The sequence below is a fragment of the Delphinapterus leucas genome, chromosome 10 (assembly GCF_059928025.1).
Source record: "Delphinapterus leucas isolate spDelLeu-1000000601 "Yukka" chromosome 10, BTC_Dleu_Yukka2, whole genome shotgun sequence".
Classification (NCBI taxonomy): Eukaryota; Metazoa; Chordata; class Mammalia; order Artiodactyla; family Monodontidae; genus Delphinapterus; species Delphinapterus leucas.
The window spans coordinates 99,875,959-99,902,827 of record NC_143138.1 but is presented as its reverse complement, the minus strand read 5'-3'; the positions used below and the strand labels follow the sequence as shown (position 1 = coordinate 99,902,827).

General features: G+C 38.3%; 1 protein-coding gene across 4 annotated transcripts in view; it reads right to left on the bottom strand.

Annotated features, from left to right (window-relative positions):
• Positions 1-26,869, bottom strand: part of PPARG (peroxisome proliferator activated receptor gamma) — a 174,710-nt gene that overhangs the window by 53,644 nt on the left and 94,197 nt on the right. Inside the window, exon 1 of one of the 4 annotated variants that reach the window (XM_022562765.2) lies at positions 17,172-17,291. The exons of the other annotated variants lie outside the window; for them this stretch is intronic. Coding sequence (XP_022418473.1) covers positions 17,172-17,253 — 82 coding nt within the window. The 5' untranslated portion in view covers positions 17,254-17,291. Of the gene's footprint in view, positions 1-17,171; positions 17,292-26,869 lie in introns of those variants that run through there. 4 annotated transcript variants of the gene reach the window in all.

Sequence of the window (26,869 nt, the reverse complement as noted above, 5' to 3'; positions counted from 1 at the left end):
GCACCGTCTAGTCCGCTCATGGCTGTTCATGCTGCTTCCTGAAGCTGTTCACCCTCCTCCTGTCCCTCAGCACCACCCGTCAAAACTCCCGTCTGTCTTTCCCACGGTAGCGGGGAATCCCACACTGGTCCAAATGCTACTCTCTCCATGAAACCTTCCACGAATTCTCCAACTTAAAAACACTCTCCATTCTCCGTGTTCCCACAGCACTGAGTACCTCTCTTTCCCTCTGGTATAATTATTTGGATAAGTATCTCCGCTGTTAGATTTCCAGTTCTGGAGCAAAGGACAGGGTCTTATTATTCTGTTTTCCTTTTAGACCTTATGCGTAGTTGTTGTTTACTAAACGCTTGCCAACTGAATGATCATATTTTATAGGGAAGGAAAGAACAAGTATTCATTTTTCTGTGAAAATGGAAAAAATAAAGATACTTTCTCAGTGGTTTAGTTTTGCTAAGACTTAAGCTCCCCAGAAAAGATGTAATCTTCAATATCATAAATAAAATACAGTTTAAGATGTAACTCCTCCTCTCAACAACGTATACTCAGTTTTTCCCTTCTGATAATTGCAGGAGGAAGATTAGGGTACTGTAAACTTTTTCTCTACATAGAAAGGACAAAGGAAGAAAGAAAAACCGTTTGCCTCTTCATCTCTATGAAAACAAATCATCCCAGTACACACTTTCCTTCCCCTCTTTCCCTTCTCCTTGTCCTCTTACTCTGGGGCATCTTGACCTAAACAATATTACTCCACAGGGGCCGTGGTTACTGGGAGGCACAGTGGTTCCCTAGACATTTTATTTTGACTTAAAGATGGGGTCCAGGGAGCCTGCTTCTAATTTTGTCTCCAGAAAACATAAGCTACTGTTTCTGCCAAGCTGTAAGTTGAGTAGGTGTTTTTCGTGACTCCATGCAATTACTCATGAAAGAACAAATGAACAAAACGCTTGCATGGACGACAGTCCTTCTCAGGGATAAGTAACAATGTCTTAACTTTCCAGCTGGGTGAGAGAAGTGCATTACATCAGGCACATCATTAATTTCACAGCCTTTGGTGTGTTTCAAGCAGGCAGGAGTCTTGAGGCAGACACTGTGGGGAAGGACGTAGTCGTGTGCCATTTACCTCAGACCTTCACCTTGGCTTTAAACTCTACGATACTCAATGAGCAGACTTCACAACACGCCAAAGTATAATGTAGTTCAAACAAAAAGACATATCATGCAAAAACACAGCAACTTCTCTCATCTGAGAGGCATCATTATTCGGGAGTATGGAAGCGGGTCAGAAAAGATGTTAAATGATAAAAATCAAGCACTAGAACTCTACAGTTTACCTTCGGGGTTCTACGTTGTCCCTTATGAAATGAAAAGAAAAACTTCTACTAGAATGTCTAGGGAAATGCTGCACCTCCTTAATAATGACATTAGCTAATATTAATAGAACCCTAAATCTCTGCTAAGTATTATACCAAATACAACGCTTGGACTGTCTCACTGAATGCTCACAACGGCCCCATGAGGTAGGTACACTTATAAATCCCCTTAAAGGACAGGAAACTGAGGCACAGTTATGGAAATAACTTGCCTAAAACCACCCAGCTACTAAGGAGTCCAGCTAGGTTATGAACCCAGATGGTCTAAAACTCCACAGCCCGCACACGTGACTTCCTAAACTTAATACTGATTAGAAAAACAAATCTCTTCCTGATCTTCTAGTTCTATATTAAATAACAATTAATGTCGACGAAGCTTCGCTGAACACCTATGATGTGCCAGGTACAGGGGGCTGGGGATGCACTATGAAGGGTAATTTTCAAATGGAAGCTTCATTGGAGAAACATGTTAAGCTGAACAAGAGTGGGTGCAGGAAAGAGCCTTTCCTACATGTCTAAAACTTAGTAGCCCTGTTGGAAGTGACCTTAGAAAGACACTTAATCACCAATCATTTTCAATCTCTTCTCATTTGTTTCAGTTCAAGGTCATGGTACTCATAAATATTATTCATCCAGCCCCTCCTTATTGATCTATTCAAATCACTTTGCAGTGTGAACTGACCTGTGAATTTCCTAATTCCTCTCCCGTTACAAGAGCCGATATCCAGAGACAAAAATCACTCTGAAATGTCAGAGCAGAAAGGGGGTTTTGGAGATAATCTAAGCTCCCCATCTGGCAGTTGAAGAAAACCAGGCAAAGTGATGTGCTCAGGAGCTCAGGGGAAGAGGCCGAGTCCACGAGAGTCCAGGTTCTCTGTCTCCTACCCCTAGCATCCTCCGCACTGCATTACGAAGTCGTTACCATGTGTAAATACGTTGAAAAGGGGACTTTTTAATCTATACCAATTTTCACAGATCCAGACTTTTCGGTCTTAACTAACACACAGGAATGACATCAAATTTATGAAGGAAAAATGTCTCATGCAAGGAGCCATTTACTGGTTGACAAATTAGAATAAAGAAATTGGTAGTAGAATTTGTTTCTAACAAAAGTAATAAACTCCGAATTCATCAAAAGGTTTAGGGAACAGTCTCATAAAGTGAGCATCGTATCCGTCCAGGTCTTTACGTAATAAATACAGATGTATGTATTTTATTTGTTTGTTTGTTCGTTGCAGGTTGCTGTTCTGAACATTAACAACTGAAGATGGAGAGCTAGTAGCGAGTTAGAAGCCCTGGGTTTGAATCCTGACCTCTTTCTTGTCAATTTTGTGATCTCTTTATCCCTAATTATCCCCATCTGTAAATAATCATACTGCCGACCTCACAGAGTTGCTGTGAAGATTCAGTTAAATAATACATGTAAAGCATCCAGCATAGGGCCAGAAAGTAAGTTCTCCATAAATGTAATTATTGGTAGTAGTGGTAACTTTTGTCACCAGAGTAACCAGAGTACTAGAATCATGTAAAAGGTAGGCTAAAAGCTCCCCAACGCTACCACTAGGGGACAGGAAAAGGAAGAAACAGCAGCAAAGTCCCATTGTTCAAAGAGGATTACGCCTAAAACAGATGTCCTGTTTTAAATAAAGGCCTCTGCAAAAGGAGAGTCCACAGCCTCTCTGGGTTACTCATTCCAATGCTAAATTGCTCTTCTGTAGCCAGGAAAGTCTATGTTTTATCTGGCATTTCCCCAACTGTGTTATACATATGTTAATGATGTTCCTTTTAAAATAATTAAAAAGAAAAAAAATTCTCGTGGGCAAATAAACTTAGGAAATGCTAGGTGAAGCCAGTTTAAATGGGTCTATTGCAGGACTTCTTAGAATTATATGCTAATAATCCACGAGAAAATACAAGAGAGGGGAGGGTATCGCACACAACGTTTGAGGAGTTTACCATCTGATGGAACGGAGTTTGTGAAATGATGGTCTAACCTATGTTGTTGGAGTTTGTACATTTTTCTTTCATTTTCTAAACATACAGTTATCATCCTCTGCGTACTTGACCTTTACCGCATGTACTTGAAAAGTTTTATTAAGTTATCCCTTAGGTTTTCTTTAACTTTAGAGTGACTAAGGGCAAGGGTTTATGTGGGTTAAAACAACGAGAGAAAGGATTTCTAACTTAAACCACAGAGAAAGGAATCACTGTAAAGACGAATGCTCTTTTTACAGAGACTATCCCAAAAGCCTCCAGGCAGGAAAAAAAAAAAAAGTCCCCTAAAAAGGGTCAGGAATCAGAATGACACTGAACTGCTCAAAAGCAGCGCCGGAAGCTAGAAAATCAACAGAGCAGTCTTTTCAAAATTCAAAGAAAAAAATTATTTCCAACTTAGAATTTTATATTCAGCCAAACCATCACTCAGGTGTAAGAGGAGAATAAAGACATTTTCAGAAATATGAGACCTCAAAAAAAAGTCACCTCCCGTGTGTTTTTCCCTAGAGTTCTACACCAGAACAAAAAGGAAACATGGGATCCAGGAAGCAAAGGATTGAGGTACAGGAGAGAGGTGGAAGGAAGACCCAGGACAACAGGTCCTGAGCAGAACCTGTTCGTTGAGAAAATGGATCAGAGGATGCCGGTGGCCTCATGAGATTCCCTGAGAAACCGCAATGCCTGAGACATGCAAATGCCCACTCTGAGGGAGAGTTTGAGAATGAACTAGTGGCAGGTATGGAGAAAAGGAACAACAACAAAAGTGAGTAATTACTAATTAAAAAAAAAAAAAGAATGATTAACTCCAGAAAAACAAACAGCTATTCAGGGTCAGAAGTAAAACTGTAGGGCCTTCCCTGCTGGTCCAGTGGTAAAGAATCTGCCTTCCAATGCAGGGGACGCGAGTTTGATCCCCCAAACGAAGCCCGCGCCCCAACACGAGAGCCCGTGAGCCACAAGCTACAGAGCCCACGTACTCTGGAGCCCACGCGCCACGACTAGACAGAAGCCTGTGTGCTGCAACGAAGACCCGATGCACCCCCCCAAAAAAGTAAAACTGCAGTATACTGTCCGGCTCAATTGTAAGCGCACTTCCAAAATTACTGCGATGTAAACACAGACAACTAATTTCACCTAAAATTACGAATAACCACACTGTGAGGGTGGGTTGCGGGAGAGGAGGAGTGTAGGTTTTGGGAAAGGGAGTGTGATGGCAAAGGGCTAAATTCTTATCTTCTGCAGCAGTCAGTCAGTGGGTAATCAACACAATTTAACAAATCGCAGTATAAGCATGTTAAACATACAGCAGTAAAAACCAGGAGACATGTGCTTTAAAAAGTTAAAAATCATTGCCTCTGAGAAGTGGGAACCAGGTGTAGGTTGAAGACTGCAGTTCTTCATTAAAAGCTTTGTACTACGATCTGACTTCTAAAACTGTGTACAAATATTACTTTGATGAAAGTAAAAATTAAGTTAAATATCTTTAAACTGCAGTATTTTCCCATGATTTCACCTAACAGAGGGAGTAAATATATTCCTTGTCTGTTTCCCAGTCCTCTTAAAAGGACTTATCATGCAATAACCTGGAAAAGTAGAGAGAATTTTAATGTAGTTTCAAGTAAAATAAAGGAGTATCAGAAAATATTTCTGATACTTGACCAACAGATGACTGTCCTTGTGACTCAAGCATTTAAAAAATAAATTCTATCAATTCATTTCTTTTCCTTCACTGGTATGATGAGTTTTAATTAGCAAAGGAAGAAAAAGACTCTGGACCCCATTAGCAGAAGTATAGTTTAATAGTAGCTAATTATTTTTAGGCACTTATCATATGACAGGCACTGTACCTTAGACCCATTACATATGTAATTTATAATTTGTTAATGTAAGTATAATTTAGAAATGTACATATAGTAATATAACTTACATATATAAATAGCCCTATGGGTTGTAAACAATTATAATTACTACCCAATAGACTGAAAACATTAGATAGAAAGAGGTAAGTGATTTGCCCAATACAACTAATAGGTATTGGAACTGGGGTTTGAATTCTGTTATGGTTTCTCTGAACAGAGAACCTCTTATTTTGGACAACAGGAATTAAGAAAAGGATAAAATTCCTTAGTGTGGAATTTTAGTGGATTCCTTAGTGTGTCATTTGTTTCTTTAATATAAGAAAATATGTTTTCATTGTGTTGTCTACTTAGACTATATTACAAACCAAAACCAGTGCTTCTGTCCTGGTGATACTCCCATCGATAGCCTTGGCAGAGGTTGAAAGCATTCTAATACGTATCTTTATATGCACATTTCTTTATAAAGAGCCAGAAGGTCTCATAGCAAATTCCCAAATTCAGACCAACAAAGGGCATATGATCAGCTTTGGAGAAGTCCATGTTAGTTTATGCTTTCTAAAAATTCATTTTCTCTTGCATGGGCCACATCTTGTATAGATAGCTTGCTTAATCCAGTCCTGAGGTATCAGGGGACAGGAAAGATGATAGGATCATGCCCTCATCCAGAATGATCGTTTCTTCTGCTGCCTTAGCTGGAGATTCAAGTCCTCTTTCTCATCATGGTCAAACTAGTTCAAGGTTGGTTCTTCTGCTAAAACCACCTTCACATGTTTCTAAAAGGAGACTTACTAAAAACTAGTCAGGACTAAGGCTAAATCTGTTGAACAGTTAGTTACTCTGGTTTAGCTGAAACTCTAGCCTTGCCTAGCACACACCAGCAGCCAGCGAAGACTGGCACTTAGGTCAGAAAAAAGGAACTGGAATGTTTCCTCCTGGCCAGCTCCTTCTGCACAATTTGGTTTTGGTTTTGCAGTGACAGGGGAAGGAAAATGGGAGAGAGGAGACCGAATGGAAAGGAAAAAAATGCAAGGAATGCTCCACGAGTTTGTAGCTACTTAGAAAAGAGGGAACCACCAAAGATCTCCCAAAGGACTGTTTCTCCTTGCTTTGTCCACCCGTCAACCACTGTAAGGGACCTCCTGCAACCAGGAAGAGATAGAGTGGGTAGGTGTTTTTAAAGAAAACTTTACTACTGAAGCATCTCTAATAGCCTGAAATTATGCTAGAGGGGAAAGCTGGCCTTACTCAGAGTTGTTTAGTCTGGCAAAGTGAGTGATACACTACGCTTCTGTTTACTCTTTTGTTTTCAACTTACTGTGCCAAGCACTCTTAATGAGAAGACAATGGTCTTAAGCTATACAAACTCTGCGAACAAAAGTGTCAAAACAGATGGAGCCAGATCACTTGTGGTTATGGGATGAAGTGCAGATTTCCACTAGCTATACTGTATATTATCTTAAAACATATTGCCATGTGATATTAAAATAGCCTTAGTAAGCACTTTTCATTCTAAGTCCTCCTCCTGGGCCATTATAGCATTACCAAAAATATTCTACAAGTAAACATTTGATACAATACAACACTCATCCATGAGTTCAAAAAAACCTCTTCATTAGGAAGGGTGAGAAACTTCATTAATCTGATAAAGAACAGCTATTTAAAAAAGACAAAACAACTAAAGTAGCCATCATACTTGACAATGAAATACCTAAGCTTTCCTTCTGAGGTCAGGAATGAGATAAGGATACTGGCTATCATCAACACTGGAGATCCTATCCAATCCAACAACAACAAGACACAGAATTCGAAAAGTAGAAATAAAACTAACATTACTCACAGATGCCATGATTGTATAAAAAAAAAATAAAACCATTACAGTTAAAAGGAGAATTTAGCAAAGTTCCTGGATATAAGGTTGATGTTAAAAACTCAACTATATTTCTATAAGCCAGCAACAAACAGAAAATGACATTTTGAAATGATGTTTACAATCGCATCAAAACCATCAAATACCTAGGGAAAAAAATCTAGCAAAATATGAGTACAATCTCTACGCTGAAAACTCAGAAGTATATTGAAAAAGTATCTAAATAAATGAAGGGACGTGTCATGTTCATGGACTGGAAGGCTCAGTATTATAAAGCTGTCAATCCTCCACATTTATCTATAGATTCAGAATAAATTCCAATCAAAATCCTAGCGTTTCTGCCTGGAAACTGACATGCTGAGCCTAAAATTTATGTGGAAATTTAAACGGCCAAGACTAGCCGAGGCAATCTTGAAGAGAAGAAAAATGCTGGAGGACTTATCCTACCAGATACCAGAACCAATGATAAAGCTACAGTCATTAAGACCAGATGTTGGTTGGTGCAAAGAGAGAAAAATAGACCAATGCAAGCCCAGAATCAATGCCACGTGTAAACGGTCACCTAGTTTATGAAAAAGTGTCACTGTAGTAGGGCAAGGATAATATTTTCAATAAGCAGAGTAGGTCAACTGGGTATCCACATAGAGGAAGAAAAGGTTCAACCCCACCTTATACCACACACAAAAATCAATTTCACGTGAACTGCAGATCTCAGGGTGAAATATTAAACAAAAGAGCGTTCAAAAGAAAAACTAGGACAACGCCTTATCAACCTTGGAGTAGGCAAAGATTCATTCAACAGGATATAAAAAGCACTGACCATAAAAGAAAAATGTGATACGCTGGACTCTATTAGGATTAAAAACTGTGGTTATCAACCTTGGAGTAGGCAAAGATTCATTCAACAGGATATAAAAAGCACTGACCATAAAAGAAAAATGTGATACACTGGACTCTATTAGGATTAAAAACTGTTCATTAAGTGAATAGAAATGCAACAGAGTGGGAGAAGGTATCTGCAATACACATATTTGACAAAGGTCGCTTTAAAACCCATATCTAAAGTACCTGATATAAAAATAGGCAAAAGACTTGATCAGGTACTTTGCAAAAGAAGATAGCCAAATGGACAACAAATATTTTAAAAGGTGCTTAACTTTACAGGCGTCAGAGAAAGGGAAATAAAAATTAGAAACAAAAATTACAAGATGATACCACCACTTACCCACCAGAGTGATAAAATGAAAAAGCCAGAAAATGCCAAGAACCAGGAAAGATGTGGAGTGAATGAAACGCTCAGACACTGCTGGTGGAGGTACACACTGGTACAGCCGCATTCAGAACCGTTTGGTAGTGACTCAAGGCTGAACACGCCCTACAGCCCAAGTATGTATCTAACAAAATGTGTATACTTGTTCACTGAAAGACCAATACGAGAGCGCTCACAGTTGTACTGTTTGCAATACTGAAAACCACCTGAATGCCCATCATCAGTAGGGTAGGAAGATATATTGTGATATATTCGCACAGTGAAATACCATATAGTAATGAGAATGAAGGGCAATTACACTCAATAACGTGATTAATCTAACAAACAAGTACTGAGCAAAAGAATCCAGATACAAAAGAGTAAACCATGTATGATTCTACTTACATAAAATTCAAAAACAGGCAAAGCTAATCTTTGGGTTAGAAATTAGAATAGTCAGAGAGCTTCTGGAATGCTGGTATTGTTCTCTTCTTTATCTGGGTGCAAATTACACAAGTATGTTCATTTGTGAAATGAATTACACATTTTCTCTAATAAAAAGGTTAAATAAGAGAGATGTTTCATACAGGTCCGGGAAGTCGGGGTTGATAGAAGGAAACGTTAAGACCAACTACATAGCCAGCAAAAACTCTTCCATTTGTATTACAAAGGATTGGTGTAGAATTTCCAGGGCACTCATTTGACAGTTTTCCTAGTCAGAAGTTATAAAGCAGTATTGCAATGAATCTTAGTAAACTACCTATTTTTTAAACTGGCTTCCGTGTACAATAAAGGCTAGATACATATTTAACCAAGGTTCTCAAATCAGTGTAAACAAGGCAGGTAAAAATTCACAGGGTGCACACTTCATCCTAGGGAATGAGTATTAGAAGTTATGTTTTTGCTTTAGATATGCTTGGCCTATTCTGTCTTACGAGAACCCTGTATTTTTTTTTTAAACAATGCAGGAAATCTTTTTCCAAAAACTAATGCCTACATTAGGAGTCCCGTGTTTGGGAAGTTAATGTGCTTGGAACAGTTGAGTTGTCTTTTGAGACATTCCATTTAAGTGAGATAAATCAACAGGTTAAATCCAAACTACCAATTTTATGCTAACTATTTAACTCTTCTCTGTATCAACAATCTATTTTATAAACCTTGTTTCTTACAAGAGTCATTATATTTTACTATGGTGTTTCTCTTCCCAAAACTTTTCCTTGTTTTACTTTTCTTGGGCATTTTTCTTTCTCAACATCTTAACCTCAGTACATGCTCAGTCAGCAATACAAAACCAAAACCACCTCAAGTCAAGATAACCAATGGCCTAAAACTATGTACAAGGTATTTTTCAGGCCCCACAAGAAATACATTATAATGTAGTTCTTGAGCTCGAAAAGTTACCAAGATGAAAGATGTTTGATAACAGAAGAAAGTACAGAGAAAATAAGTGCTCTAAAAACATCGAAGAGACAGAGACTCACACATTCTGAAATAATCAGGGATATCGACTCGGTAGAGACGGGTTTTGAATTATGAGGGCCCAGTGGAGTGATTGGGATTTGGATTATTACTGATAAAGATATTCCAAGGAAAAGATACTTGTCTCCATCATCCAGCATGGCCCTTCTATGACCTGAGTTTATTTAAGCAATAATAACAAAATGAATATAACACCAAAGAGGATTAGATTTCATATAGGACAGACACTTGCAAATTGGATTGGTTTCTCCTGGTCAGTTGTTCGTACCTTGTAATTGGCTAGAGGTGTGTTGTATCAACGGCAAAGAGATTTCTTCGTAAATGGGAAAAATTTCTATGTGAACCTGGCCATAATTAAGTCAAACTCACACCTTTGGATCTTTTTAGCATCATACTTTAATCAACTAAGCAAACTTGCCCGGTCTACATAATAGGTTTTTAATTTTTTTTTTTGGCAGTGCGGCATGTGGGATCTTAGTTCCCCGATCAGGGACTGAACCTGGGCCCTCAGCAGTGAGAACACAGAATCCTAACCACTGGGACGCCAGGCAATTACCAATAGGTCTTTAATTTTTAAAACTAAACTAAAGGCAGGGTTTTAGGTAAAGTGTAAGACAATAGTAAAATAATATCCAATTACCTTACATTAAAAATATTTAATTGCTAACGCAAAGCAAAAAAAAAAATAATGGATATTTTACATTCTCCAAAAAAGTAAGGGGAGCCATCGTGTTCATATGTCTGGAACATGTGAAGGATATCAGAACTTCTGTTCTGTTACTAAGTTTTGTCACTGGCTCTTTGCCAAAACAAGAAATTGAACCTTGGTTTCTTTCTTCTAGAACTATGATTAATAATAAGTATCTTTTAGATAATATCTAAATATTCTGAAAAAAATTCTAAGGAAAAGATTGGAAGAGAGTAAGAAGTAACTCTGACCTAATTAACTATGGAAATAGAAAACTTTTGATACTATGGATAATGAAAATCTGTATTATCCCAAAGTGTAACTTCCGTTGTAGAGGTGAGAAGACACAACTAACATTTGTTGAATACTGATTACATACCAGACACTGCTCTAAGTGCTTTATATATTGGATATTAGTTACTTAACCAAGTAAGGTACTCTTCTGCTAGCAAATAAGCCTCTTGAGGTTCAAACGAATACTGAAGTATCAAAAGGTAGGCAGACTTGAAAAGAAGCCAGGCATTTGGATAATTCACAAACTTATAACATTCAAATTAATATTCAACTAATGATATTCAAACCAATGGAGGGCCATGGTGCAAATAACTCTAAATAACAGGTAATTCAAAATATATTTGTACCTGGTTTTTAGCATATACTGAATACTGTTGCTTATATTAACATCAGTTTTAGAATATTATTCAGTGTACACTAAACTTTTGTTTTTATACACTAAACAGATTCCAGTGCCTGAACTCAGGAGAAGTACAGCAAGGGATCAGCATGGTCTTAATAAGTCAGCAAGAACTTATTAGTTACCTATTACGTGTTAGATACTGGTGGAATATAGGAGAGAATAAAACTTGGATCTTATCCTCAGTGACTATATAATTTGGCTTAGGTAATATATAAAACAGAAAACAATATCAGGCGGTCTCCAATTAAGGCCTAAATACTGTGATACAGACCAAAAATGATAGAGGATTTTATTCTTTCATTTAACAAGTATTACTGAGCCCCTCTATTCACCGAGCATGTTCTAGGCAGTTGGGATGTAGCAGTGGGTGAGCAAACTAGACAAAGATCTCTGTCCTCATGGCGTTAATGTGCTAGTGAGATAAAACGGACAACAAACAATAAATATGGGCTTCCCTGGTGGTACGGTGGTTAAGAATCCGCCTGCCAGTGCAGGGGACACAGGTTTGAGCCCTGGTCCGGGAGGATTGCCGCAGAGCAACTAAGCCCGTGCACCACAACTACTGAGCCTGCACTCTAGAGCCCGGGAGCCACAAGTACTGAGCCCACGTGCCACAACTACTGAAGCCCCTGCGCCTACAGCCTGTGCTCCGCAACAGGAGAAGCCAGCGCAGTAAGTCTGAGCACCGCAACGGAAGGTAGCCCCCGCTTGCCGCAACTAGAGAAAGCCCGTGTGCAGCAACGAAGACCCAACACAGCCAAAAATAAATAAGTAAATAAATTTTTAAAAAATAAATAAAATAAACAATAAAAACGATGAACAAATAAATTATATGGCAGGCTAGAAGTTGAGGACTGCTTAGAAATAAGCAAATGTAGAGCAGGGGGGAGCGGAAGGGCAGTGGGGAGGACAGATAATTCAACAGGGGATCAAGGCAGTTCTCACTCGAAGGTGAGAGCTGGGCAGTGATTAGAAGCAGCTGAAAGTCAGCCAAGATGTCAGAGGAAGAGGGTTCCCAGAAGGCGCAAGAACTCGAGTGAAAGCACTAAGGCAGGAGCAAGTGTGAAACATGGGAGGAACGGCAAGGAGGCCAGTGTGTCTGGAGAGCGGGGAGGGGTGGACGCTGACGGCATGGGGTGTAGGGCTTATGTGTCAGGAGAAGTGGAGTGACTGCAGGGTTGTGAGCAGAGGGACAGACCTGACTTCCATTTTAACGTGATCCCTCTGGATGCTGGGTTGAGACTAGGTTGTTGGGGGCAGAGGCAGGAAAACCTGTCAAGAGACTGGGATAGCCCTCCAGGCAAGGGACAGTGGGTAGCCTGTATCAGATGCTGGCAGTGGAGTGGGGAGAAGACACATATTCCTGCAGGGGAGAGGGAGAGCGATTAACGGTAAGGTATTCAGAGGGCAGACATTACTTGAACCTGACCTTGAAGGACAGAGAGAATTGGAACAGGAGGAAGAATTAGGAGAGGCGTTCCAGGACATGTTAGTTTTGGAGGCAAGAGTGAGTGTGGCTTGTTCTTGGGACAATGATGTTAGTCTAATAAGAGCATGGCAGGCCAGTCTCTGGGGTGTGGAGGGAAATAAGGTACATGAGGTGGAACCAGAATACAAAGAGCTCTGAATGCCAGTGTTCACACTGGTGCCTTGTATATATTGCAGGTGCTCAACACGTATTAGAAAACGGGTAAGAAAGACAGGCTTTTAGGACCACTTATCTGGCAGATTGGATTGGCTGGCTGAGAGTTTCTCATTTAGCTCAGCTAGAAGGCCATACAGAAATCCTGGCATGAGGTAATGAGGCATAATTTACATGCAGGTGATTGACAGTTGGCTGTTTTAAATCTTTCTAATGCAAACCATTCGCCACTTGTGGGAACCTCAATCTTGTGTTGGCAATCCCTTACTCAAAAAAAAAAAATTACGTGGGTCTCAAAAACTGTGTTCTCAAGCAGCCACGTGATCTTAATTCCCAGGTTATAAAAGTTGAATAGCAGTTGCTATCAAATACATGTGCAATGTCTGTGTCTCTAAATTAGTTACAGGTGCAAAATTGTCTACCAAAAACTTGAATCTCGTAGAGCTTTATAGAAACTAACTCCCACTCAGACGAGTCTGATTCATTTTCCACCACATATCTTCACAAATACTCAACAGTGGTAGGTGGACACGAGGCATCTTCTGGACAACTTTCTAATGCCGAATTCAGGGTATCCGAAGGAAGCTAAAATAATAGGCACTTTGTGTCTGTTCTGTTGACTGAATATAACTAAGAAATCTACTGTGGTCAGATTTCCTCTGACACAAAGAATACATACCTTACTAAGAGCTATGATGATTTCAGAATTTCCTCCAGCTCATCTCATTCAAGGTGTAAGTGAGAATGCTGACAAAGGTCATAATCTATGACGACCTCTATCAGAGGTATAAAAACTGTTCTTCACTTAACGACCCCTGTTTTACACTGCAATTAACAGTTTATATGGGTAATTGCTGTCGGGTAGCAATTCATCATACGGAGAACATGATGATCTAAGGCAATTTTCATTGTCAGAAGAAAACATAATCATCGCTCTCATTTAGGCACAAAGAATGACTTAACTTTTGGATATTCAATCTTTTCATGGATAAATGTTAATAAAAGTGGGAGGTAATTCCCCCGTTTAAAAACATCAGACATGATGCTTTCTCTGCGTCTGATCATTTCCTTACCAAAACATTCACGGGAGCTCATGCAGAGGCCTCGTCTCACTCAAAACTGCCACTTGCTTTGATTCCTAAGGAATCCTGCTGATTTCCCCACCATGTTCCTTAAAATGCTTCACATTTAGGATATTATATGTCTTCCATTCTATCCACAAGTGATTAATACTACAAGGCCAGGCCAATAAACTCTATACAGGCTGTCCGGTGTGCTTTCGCAACTACTGTGTCATTTAATCCTCACAATAGCCCTGTGTTTTCTGTTAATATATGTGCAAACAGAGGGTAGAGAGGACAAGTGACTTGCTTAAATTCACACAGAAAGTATGTGGCCAAGACAAGTTCAGGAGTTACATTCCCTGATACTACATGGGTCCCCTCAAACTTCTGGAAAGGTAAAGACTTGGGTCAATTATCTAAACGCTTCCAAGTACATAGCTGCCTGGAGTCACACAGCCACAGTTTGTCTCCCTCAATAGAAATGGCGGCCAATCAATCACTCACTCCTCTCTCAGGAGAGACTCTCATTTCAAAGAATCCTCTATTGCAGCATTTGTCATGTCTCTAAGGCGCACTTCCATTGCTCAACCAGCTCCAAAGGACAAGCGTGTCATCATCTTTCAATGCTCTGGTGCAACAATTTAAAATTAGAGAATTCACACAGGACTGAGTCTGGCACTAAAAGTGGGAGGCATATTCAGCTTAAGTTTATGGAGCTTCCCTTCAATCTTGCCAATTTCTCTAGTGGAAATGGTTTCAGAGCCAGCATGGGGTTACTTGGGGTTCCTTGCAAAGCTCATGATGAAAACAGAAAGGGAAATAAGATAAAGAGAGTCACAGTGATAATGAAGCCCAGGAAAACGTATAGAAGTCCCCTTTGGGCACAGTGGCTACACACAGTGGAGGTTTTAGTTTCATGAATGGGACCAATATGGCTGGACATCTGGATCATTCACACTCAACGAGCCACTCTGTCTTCAGTAGCAGCACTCAGCTCCTTGCAACATCCCTATTCCCCTTTGCCTGTGATACAGATGAATTCCTGTATTGAGGCCAAGTACCTAATCTCTGCAGTGTTTCACCTCTGCTGGCCTCATTTAGCTAACGATGGCCAGATTCCCAATTTGTTTTCAAGTTTGTTTTGGCAACTGTGGAGTATTTAGTGGTCACCTACAAAATATAGACGCTTACAATCACAGGTCTTTGGCCTTAAGGAACTCATATTTTTAACAGAAAAACATTTACGAATAAGGAGTAATCAGAGACCATATAACGCAATGGTTAAACGACTGGCACAATATATAATTTCTTAACTGCTAATAATTCTATTCTGTACCATGTTAATGAAGAAGAAAAGTACTGGGTTATTCTTTTGAAGGGGATTTGAGAGTCAAACAAATTAAACCCAGGGAAAATTCAAGGCATAAAAATAAAGAGATTAGCACAGGATGAAAACTAACTTGAAACCCATAACTATCCCTTACCATAAACAGCACTTGCCCTGGTTAACCTAAAACATTTGTTGTACTGCATTCTGGACATACCCTTTTCAAACAGACAAAACTATCAAATTTTGACTCAAGAATTATTCTACGGTATAGCTAGGACATTCTGCCCTGATGCAGCATAAACGAAAAACCGGAGAAAGATAGCAATACTTCTTATGGCTTATAGAAAAACAGAGTAACAGACTTTTATATAATATAATGAAACTAAACTCCTATTTCAGAGACTCAGATGATAGAAACATACATTGGGTCCAGTCATCATAAGAAAACGAAATGGTATTTCATGAAATATTTTCTCTTAATTTTTAAAAAGCTTGATGTTTTAAAAATTTGTGATCGATATGTTCAAAGTTCAGGCTTCCAGAAAAACTGAAAATCAAAATGTAAAGCCATGCATTTCAACAATTAAGCAACTTAATGCTTTAGCGCCTGTATTGTAAAACGTGAATCAGACTAGTTAACACAACCTATTTTTATGTGGCATCTGTGAGAAGAAAATGCCCAGAAATACATACAAAACAGTACAAAACAGAATCAGCTGTGCTAATACACTCCAGTAGAAGGAGCTACAGAAATAAGAACTTACATCTTGCAACGGCCAAGAAAGGAATACTGAAAATGAAGTATCGGAATCTTTCATAACCGAACAAAAGTAATAATCATTTACTTAGCATACGACAGGCATTAGGGGCATCATTTTCTTTATGTGTAAAATGCAACACTTAGACCTTCTCAAGGTCCCCGCACGATTCTACAAAGCCTTAGGCACTATGCTTCACACCCTAAGAAATATAAAGAAGAACACAACTTGGTCCTACACTCAGGAACCTTACAATTCTTTGGGACAGATAAAATGTACATGCAAGTATCTAGATTTCAAAATAGAGCAGAAACGTGCAAAGAGTACTTTAAGATGAATAAATGCTGTGAGAGGGATAAACACTGCTATGAGAGACAGGTAACACAGAAGGCTACAAGCAGGAAAGTGACTCTTCAGGTATTCTAAAAAGACCTTAGGTATTTGGGGGAAACATATATAAACTCAGGAAATAAAAATAAACAGGTGGATGGACCTAGAGACTGTCATACAGAGTGAAGTGAGTCAGCAAGAGAAAAACAAATATCGCATATTAGCGCATATATGTGGAATCTAGAAAAATCGTACAGGTGAACCTGTTTGCAAGGCAGAAATAGAGACACAGACACAGAGAACAAACGTATGGACACCAAGGTGGGAAAGGGGAGGGTGGGATGAATTGGGAGATTGGGATTGACATATATACACTATTACGTATAAAATAACTAATGAGAACCTGTTGTATAGCATAGGGGACTCTACTCAGTGCTCTGTGGTGACCTAAATGGGAAGGAAATCCAAAAAAGAGGGGATATATGTATCCATATAGCTGGTTCACTGTACAGCAGAAACTAACACAACATTGTAAAACAACTATACCCCAATTTAAAAAAATGAATAGGATTTTAAAAAATATAAATATACCTTTAATGCTTAAAATTCAGGACATAGGAGTCATGCACAGAGATAAAATAAGGATTAATTTAGGTTTTCTAAGAAGTTCTAAATATGCTTATAAGTGAACACAGTAGTAGCAAACGAAGCATCAAAATACTGAACTATACACATCATTGTATTAGAACAAACATAACTTGGAAAACAAACTACAAGAACAATTTCACCCTTCCATGATGCCCGAAGTATCCCAACAGCCGTATCTGGAATTCACTTTACCTTGTGAAGTGCTTGCAGACAGTGTGTCCGCGAAGGAATCACTCTCTGGGTCAATAAGAGAATCTCCCAGAGTTTCACCCATCACAGCATGGAACAGGAGTTTGCTGTGATTCACACTGATATTTGTCTATTTCTTGCAAAAGTCCAATCCGTTAAAAGAAAAAGATTTGTGGTAGTAGAACTTGTGAACGCACCAATGAGTCAAGACATCAGTTTCCAAATATTTGGGGGAGGTGGGAATAAATTCACAAAGGACCAGGCCTGAATTGGCTGGCACCCTCCTGTTGGAGACCAGCTGTGACAGAATGTTGTGTCATAATCTCGTTCACTGCTTTGGCAAGACTTGGTACATTACAAGGAAAACATTGCCACACCGTCTCGCCAGTGACCCTCATGTTCCGTGTCTTGTGAGGGGCGCAAGCGAGCAGCAGTACAGTATTTAGAACTCTTGGAGCGAAGAGATTTTTCAATATTCAATTGCTTCTTAAATGGAAAGCTCTACATCTCTGGGTTATGAAATAAACTTACTTGGACAAAGCGTTTTTCTGTCTGCCAATCCCTGGTTGAATCTATAATCACATTATCTGATATCTGAAGAAAACATCTGAATTCAAGAATGTGATCATATTTTAAAATTTGCTATCAGCTACTAAAATGTTCTAAGGTATTTATTCTACTACTTTGTAAAGTATGTAAAAAATGATGCTGAAAGCTATCCAAATTCCATAAAATTAAAGAGTTAAGAGACTGGAGGCAGGTCCAGCTATGGCTTAGATTTTGTATATCAGGGTCTGCTTTTTGAAAACTTAATTATTAAGTTTATCCATCAATAGCAAATACCTCAGCTGATGTCTGAACATCGGTTAATGCTGAAACAATAAATTCCCTACCATAATGAAAAAAGTGGAGTTCTCCCTGAGAGGAATAATGCATTACCAGAAAAAAAAAAAAAAAAAGCGGACTTACACTGATAGGTTGGCGAGGAATTGTGGTCAGTTTTGTAATCAGGAAAAAGCTGGCTTCTTGCTCAAGGCCTTTGCCCTTTTTGGCAAAGAGAAACACTAGCTGCGCCAAACCTCAATGTGGGAGCAGGCCTCCTCCTGTCACATAAGTGGCCTCATAGAACTGCAGTGACTTATGGATTTAAAAAGATGCCCCACATAGGGCAGTATATCAGGTGGCAACAAATCTCTGAACACACTCATCCCAATATTCCCCAAGTGGAAGAAATACATATCTGATTCATCTACATTGAGTAACTAGTCATCCTGCAAGGGACTTCCTTGTTAGTCATGGAGCAACAGCTCAGTGGGAAGAACACTTAACTGGGTCTCCACAGTGCAGAATAAAGTGTAGAGTTGGGCAATTACATAGTGTATAAACCTTTAAAAACCAAAAAACCTTTATTAAGGTAATTCAAGTTAAAGCAAGGTTCTTTTTTTTTTAACATCTTTATTGGAGTATAATTGCTTTACACTGTTGTGTTAGTTTCTGCTGTATAACAAAGTGAATCAGCTGTATATATATATATGTATATCCCCATATCCCCTCCCTCTTGCGTCTCCCTCCCACCCTCCCTACCCCACCCTTCTAGGTGGTCTCAAAGCACCAAGCGGATCTCCCTGTGCTATGCAGCTGCTTCCCACTAGTAAAGCAAGTTTCTTGACAGTCCAAATGACTGGGGGAATTATAGTTGCGTAGAACTAGTTTTTTCTATATTCACTTTGAATTCTCCATAAAGGAGTTTCTCTTTTCCTCTCAATGGGAAATTTCACACAATGACATATTTAAAGGTGTGTTAATCCAAGATTCTTGGTTGAATTTATGATAGATAAAAATAAATGATTAAAGTCAAGAACACTTTCCTTCTTGTTAATAAAACAGAACAAAATTTTAAGCCCCATTCTGCCTACAGATACTCCTACTCAATGTCCCAAGATGTGTTTGAGTCTGAAAGGCAAATTTCAGCTTTATTCCTACTAAGCGGCAGTATCTCACCCAATTCCCTATCATCACCTCATTCTTGCCTTCCGATTCCAAAGTCTCTCTAATTTTATTTATTTATTTATTGCGGTACGTGGGCCTCCCACCGCTGTGGCCTCTCCTGCTGCGGAGCACAGGCTCCGGAAGCACAAGCTCAGCGGCCATGGCTCACGGGCCCAGCCGCTCCGCGGCATGTGGGATCTTCCCAGACCGGGGCACGAACCCGTGTCCCCTGCATCGGCAGGCGGACTCTCAACCACTGCGCCACCAGGGAAGTCCCTCTCTAATTTTAAAAAAATGAACAAGTTTATTAAAATGTTCTTAAGATTATGATAGATTATAAGAATGATAAAGTTTGCAGAATGATAGCCATTTTTGAGTGAGAGAAGCCCTTTGTGGTCTAAGGCTCTATTAATACGATGAGAAAATGAGGCCCCTAAATGACAAGTGAATTCTCCAGGTTGAATAGCTAGGGAGGGGCACAGCCGGAACTTGAATCTAACTCTCAGGCCAGTTTACTATTGGCCTTCACCAACTCCCACTCTTACAAGTGTCTAAATCACTGCTTTTAATAAATCAGGTGCAACAGGGATAGAGTATAGGGTGACTTCAGGGGAAAATATGTTAACTCTTTCAAGGAACATCAATGAGTAACTGTGTTATTCACTTTTCAGTATCTATGGCTATGGAGGGGGTGTGGGGAGTTTCTCAATGCCCTTCTTTCTCTCATTCCCACATTTCCTCAATGACCATGTAGCTCATTCATGCCACATAATTCTACCTGAGGATCGTCTTAGTTTTGTTTCTGAGGCTGACAGTATCATCTAGTTCTCGAGTTCTGTAGTATTCATTCCTTCCAGCGATCATCAAAGGGACTAATTTCTGGATTCTTCACCTACTGTTACTTCTATTCTTTTTTTCTTTTCTTCTCAGACACCATTCAACTTGGCCTATGTCCTGTGTCACTAGAACTTGTAAGCCTCTAATAGTTCTGACAGCGTGCTTCAGCTATTCAAACATAAAATTATTTTTAACAGCTAATTATTCCATAGCACCTGAATCTAATACTACCGACTCTTACAGCACCACAATCTGTCAACCCTTCTCCCGTAGACGATATTACTTGAAAGCAAAAACCTGACCTATTCACTGTTTTCCATTCATTTATTTATTCAACAAATATTTATTGGCAATATATCACACTATATTGGCAGGCGTGGAGCTAGGTGCTGGCTTGATGAACAAGATGGATGTGTTCTTATATGGTGGAGTTTAAAAAGTCAGTAGACAAAAATTGCAGTTTTAATAGAGCCTGGCACATAGCAGGAGCAGTAAGTGTTGCTTAAACTCTTGACAACATATCAAGCAATATAGAAAGTACCCCAAGTTACTAACAAAATACTTACATAGTATAGATTGTTTAATCATATTTGTTATGTTAGTGATCATGTTCTGTCCTATCACACCGTAGCACTGGGTCACTTAAGAAACAACTTGCTCACAAATTAAAATGGACAAAAATAAACTGAGCCAATCTCATTTGTATCTAATTACACAGCTGTTTTGTGCTTAGATATTGAAAAGGCATTACATTTTATTTTACAGCTATGCACTCATGCATCCCTCAGATGTTCATGAAATACCTACTAAGTGCCAGGTATTATTCTAGGCATAGGAGACAATACATTCATAAGCCAAGGTTCCTATCCTCAGTGAGTTCACATTTAACTATATTTATCAAAATTATCCAAATATACCTAAAAGAGTGATAGTTTAGCTTACTTAACATTGAAGGTCAATTAGCATGTGCTGATATCATAAATAATATATTTACTTACCGTTACCATCAGACAACACAGTATGTGATCACCAGAAAATTTATGAGAGTTTCGACATGCACGTGAATTTCTTTATCTTCAAGGTCTTAAGATTCCCCCAGTATCTTATTCTTTATAATATCAAAATTTGAAGGATATTATAATAAGATGCATAAAAGAGCATGCCGGTGAATGGGACTGTTATGTAAGGTCTTGGAGCTTTAGACCATGTCTAGGTGTTTTGTACACCAACTGGTTATCAGCACTTTGCATTGATACCTCTAGAGGTACTGAAGGGTACCTCTATATAGAAGTCTATTGCCTTCCATCCTATGGGGAACCCCCTTTGAAGGATAGTCCTTGGTAACTTTCCAGAGTCAGGAGGAGTGGGAGAAGGCCACCTTCCTTATGCAATTGCACAAAAGCTAACCCAGCTTCCTCTATTGAGGAATGTTGGGTTTTGTGCCATGTAGAGGTGAGAAGAAGATCGTCTCCCCTTGGACTTTGATGACATAGCGGTATGGATGTGATTGTGGGTACGGTACACACCATCAGCAGGAGGAAAAATGGGGATAATCAGGAATGATGATATAAGGGGAGGATGAAAAGCTTAATGCTATCCTAGTTTATGACATTAAAAAAAATGGACAATTTGGTATTTGAGAAGGCTACTCTTCAGTATTTGGTCTTCAATATTATTTATGAAACTGTCTTTGACCAAAAGAATCTGAATATTACTCAGCCAAAATACTCCCAAAATTTTAGTACATTTAGAGGAGGCAACTAGAGTAATAACAGCTATAAATGATTCCATGATAAAAAGTAAGAGAATGTCTAAAAATGTATAATTAACAAAATCATGGTATTATATCTATATGAAGTTTTATAAAAAGTATTATTCAGTGTTTAGAATGATTTACATCAAATATTCCCATACAATAGAATATTTTTCATGTCACATTACTCTCGAAAACTAATTAAAACCTTGCTCTTTTTTTATCGAGGTAACATTAGCTGATAACGTTATATAAGTTTCACGTGTACAACACTATGTTTCCACTTCTGTATACACTATAGCATGCTCACCGCCAAAAGTCTAGTTTTCTATCTGTCACCATACAGTTGACCCCCTTTACCCATTTTGCCCTCCCCTCAACCTCCTTTTCCCTCTGGTAACCACCAAACTGTTCTCTGAATCTATGTAAAACCCTGTTTTGGGGGGCTATAAGTTAAATTTAGATTAAATTTCATTAATGAAATTTCATTCTCTAGATTGAATTTGAATTTGAAAAACTGCTTTAATTGCCTTCTTTTCCTTTTCTGTAAAACAAGCTATGTTAGTACAAGTTAGAATGGTGCATATAGTATTCTTTTCTTTTGCTATAGCCCCATTTAAAAACTTGCTTCATTTCATGCTACAAGCGCTATGACCACTCACCTTAGGTCCTAAAAGGTCAGGAGCTCCCTCCCTAATACCTGTGAGCATCCCTCAGGCCTTGCACAGTGTCCCTAGTTGGCATAAAGCGTGTGTTTATTGCTTTTGTTGCTGATGAGAACGATGAGAGGACAGCTGCCTGACACATCTGTCTCACACGGATCATTCAAGGAGTTCAGACACCTCAGGAACTGACAACACCTTCAATTTTCTTCTTGTTCTGAAAAGACTGACATTTCCCGATGGTCCTCCAAAGAAAGCCACATAACTGTCAACAACCAGAATGGCTACTGAAAAGCTCACTTCCCCCTGCCCAGGACTGCTGTCTTTTCCTAGTGCAACTAAAGTTGGCTCAGAACCCCACCTTCTACTGGGAGGGGGGTGCATAAATTCAGGGTTTCTCCATAGTCACAGGGAACACAACGTGGGAGAAATGATGTTCCAGTGGGACACATCCTGAATCCTAACATGTAAATTCTACCACAAACAAACAATCCTGTAACCTAACATGTAAAGAACAAACAATCCTGTATCCTAACATGTAAATTCTACCACAACCATCCCAGCAAGCCCAGGATTCCCACGGAAAGAGACAAAGGAAGGCTGCCATTGATCACACCTGGGTCATTTTTTTGAAGGTACAATCCATTCTTCTTTAATCAAAAACTGTAATTTGGTTCAGAATTGCAAACAGTAACATATTTTCTCTACAGGATTAATATTTTAAGCTAATATACCATTTTGATTGAAAGAAAATTAACTTGAAATGATGTTAGCTTGTAGCCAATAACTCCAGCAGATGTGTATTTGGCATTTTAAAAGGTCTTCTTCACCCTGAAGCAATGTAATCTATGGAAAAACACACTGAAACTGGAGCCAGAAAACCTAGGTTTTAGGTTCTTATATGGGTTCAGACTTGTGTCAACTCTTTGGGTTCACACTTCTCATCTCTAGAATGAGAAAGTCTTTCTGCAAAACTGAATAATCCTTTAAGTCCTTTGGGTTCTAATGTGGAAATACTTACCAGTATGCCTGTAATTCATTTATTTAAAGTGTAATGGAAATTCTGTATACTGTATTCTTATTCATGTTCTAATCCCGAGTTACTTCTTCCTTTTCATACCCGGTGGCTAATTAGGTACAGCATGAAAGGCACTTTTATCTGGAAACTTCCTTTTTTTTTTTTTTCCCCCTTCAAAAGTTAACTTGCTTGTAATACCTGAAAAAAAACAAAAAACAAAAAAACAACCCTAACCTGTCTAACCACTTTCTAGGGATCAACTAGACACTTTTCAAGTCATTATACCTTTGAACCAAAGACATACCACCTAAACTATGTTAACCTGTGTTTGCAATGTAATATTTGAAATTCTCCAGCAATTTGGTTTCTAAGCATAATAAAATACCATGGGTGATATTATCAAATGACCCATATCTAAGTTGTGGGAAATCCCAAACTTCTATAACATGTATCTTCTTCATTGTTCAGATTTTATCAATTAATTTTTCAACATCAGTTATATGGAGATTCCCTAGGTAAGATATCCCATCATGGGTGAACCACACTAAAACCCCACAATCCTAAAGCAAGCTTAGAGCCACAGAGCTACAGGCAAGTTTAGTTTATGTAGAATAAGCAATTTACCAGTTTTGTGACTGTCCTAAAGGAAATACAAGGACTTTTCAGATCACAGACTCATATAACTTAATACTAGGGAGATTAATATATTCAAACTCTTAATTTTTTACAAGGAAAATGGGTTCCAGAGAAATCAAATGATTTGCCCAAGGAATTACTCAGATAATTAGTAGCAGACTTTGAGCTAGAAATCAGGTTTCTTCATTCCCAGTCCAAAGCTCCAAACTGTGCTCTATCTCATTAAAATGATGCAATAAAACGTTCAAGTAAATTGTTCTAATCAATTTTTCTTAATGCCAACAATCATGTTAGAAGTCTATCAGCACGAAAGCATTTGTACTATGTGAGTCACTTAATTTGGAGGATTCACCCCTGGGAATGCCATAGTTGATCACAGAGTTTAGAGACAGTGCTTTTCACAAAGGAAGTGCTCAATAACAACTTGGTAATTAAAAATTGGTGATATCTGATCAATCAATTCAGGAATCCATTCTGCTGACAAATGTCCTTTTGCCTCATGCTTAGCCTTCATGAGTCATCCTAGCAGGCTGGGGTGCTTCTGGTACAAATAGTCGTGCTTTCTATTGACATAGTTCCTCTAACGAAAATAATAAAATTACTGTGTGAAAATTTCTACTGTGAGGTATTCATACTATAATTTTTTAAAAGTACCTTAAAGCTGTACTGTGTTTTCATCTATATTGAAATTCGCAATGATGCTGGGAGGTCCTTTAAAGCAAAACAAGAAAATAACAGCAGCTCTTGAATAGAGCTTCGATGTGGAACCTGGTAATGGTTTTTGGCTATAGAGTTAATCTTTATTTTTCTATCAATTCTCTAACGGCTATCATAAATAAAATGGTTCTATTATTGCTAAGTGAACTTTTAAAATTCCTACTTGTTTTTGAAGATTCCATACTCTACTTATATACCGTTTCTTTGTGAAACATACTTATGCTCGTAAAACATATTTAAGAGCAACAGGGGTGTCAGCTGATGACTTATTATTTTGTTAAACAAGTTGTCATGTGTAAGATTTAAATTTTTGATGATAAGAATTCATAATATTATAATTTTGAAAGCCCACTCTGCTCCAGGCACTGATTTATTTAAATCATCTTCAATTCTCACAACGTCTCTTTTAGATGAGAAAACAGAGGCTTGGAGAGATAAAGTGACATGCCGAAAGCAAAAACGCTTGTAAAGTGACAGAGTTTGAATTCAAACGCTCTGTTTGACTCTTTACAACATGTTGACTAAAGACAAATAGACAAAACTTTACAGACAAAACCCACTGTCAGATGTTTTTGAAAGATACTAAATTGTTTTCTAGTCTTTTCACCTTTCTTCCTCAATGGAAACACTTTATTTTAATTTTCCTTAAAGGACAGAAAACACTGTTGCTTGTCTATATGAAAACTTTTTTTATTTTTAAGTACGTTTTATTTTTACAGAACCAATCCACGTTCATTGTTGAAAATTTAAAAATACAGACTGGTAAAAATAAAATCATTGTATTTCTACTACTCAGAGATTATCACTGTTGAACTGTTAGGGTTCATCTAACTGGATCTTTTTCTGGGCATATGTATGATCATAAGTAAATATATGTGCACACATATATACCTATACACATAGTATTTGTGCTTTTTAGTAAAAATGAGATATGGCACTTACTGGTGGTAACCTGCTTTTTATAGTCTGTAATCTCCATCTTTCCATTTTAGTAAAGTTTCATTTCAAACAATACCCAGTCCATATTTAAATTTCCCCAGTTGACCCCAAATGTTCTTTATAACTGGTTTGTTCCAAACCTGAATCTCACCCAAGATGTTGATATCCGTTTGGCTGTATGTCCCTTAAGTCTTTTAAAATCTAGTATAGCCATGCTCCCCCACCCCTGGCTTGCCTTAATTTTAAGGCCACTGACTAACTGAAAAGATCAGACCAGTTTATCACGTAGAATGTCTCACCCTGTGGATTTGTCTGACTGTTTTCTTGTAGGATCATTTAGCTTGCTTCTCTATCCCCATGTTTCCCACAAGCTGGATGTTATATCTAAGGGTGTGTGGATTCAGGTGAAACATTTTCTATTTTAATGTAACATAGGTGAGGTTCTATGCTTCCTATTCCATCACATCAGAGACATGGTATATGACTGACCGTTAGTGATGCTAAGATCAATTATTAATTTAGAATGATGATAATATTGTAGGGTTACTTTTTTCTCCTTGCACCTAGAAAGTAAGCTGTGTGCTGTTACTATGTAATTATAAGGATATTCAGTTTCACCAATCACTTACCTAAAGGTTATAACACACTTAATAATCTTTGCCTGAATCAATGCTTTGAGTTTATGAAAAGAAGTCTTTCTAATTCTATCACTCCTCCTACATTTATTAGCTGGCATTTTTCTATGAGGTAGAGCTTTTCATTGAGAACTAACGCAATGCGGATACCCTGAAATATAGTTCCTATTGCAAAGGAAGAATAAATGTTTAATTTGTTCTCTGTTATTAAAAAGGTAGATATCTTCAATACCAAAATTTCTTGGTTAGGCATACCTGTTTTTTCTGTTCACTGGATGCTCATATCATAAAATACTGACATATCTAAGTTTCTTTTCTTCAATTATTTTTAGAGAATTTTATTTTAGCTACACTTTTCTCTGTTATCTTTGGTCCTATGACAGTTACAACCAAGACATCCATCCCTTGGTTCTTCAGATCTCTAATCCTTTTTCTTTTTATTGCATATACAAAACCACTTATCAACCCCTAATAATATAACTAAGGCTTCAGTTTCACCTAACAATTTCCATTAA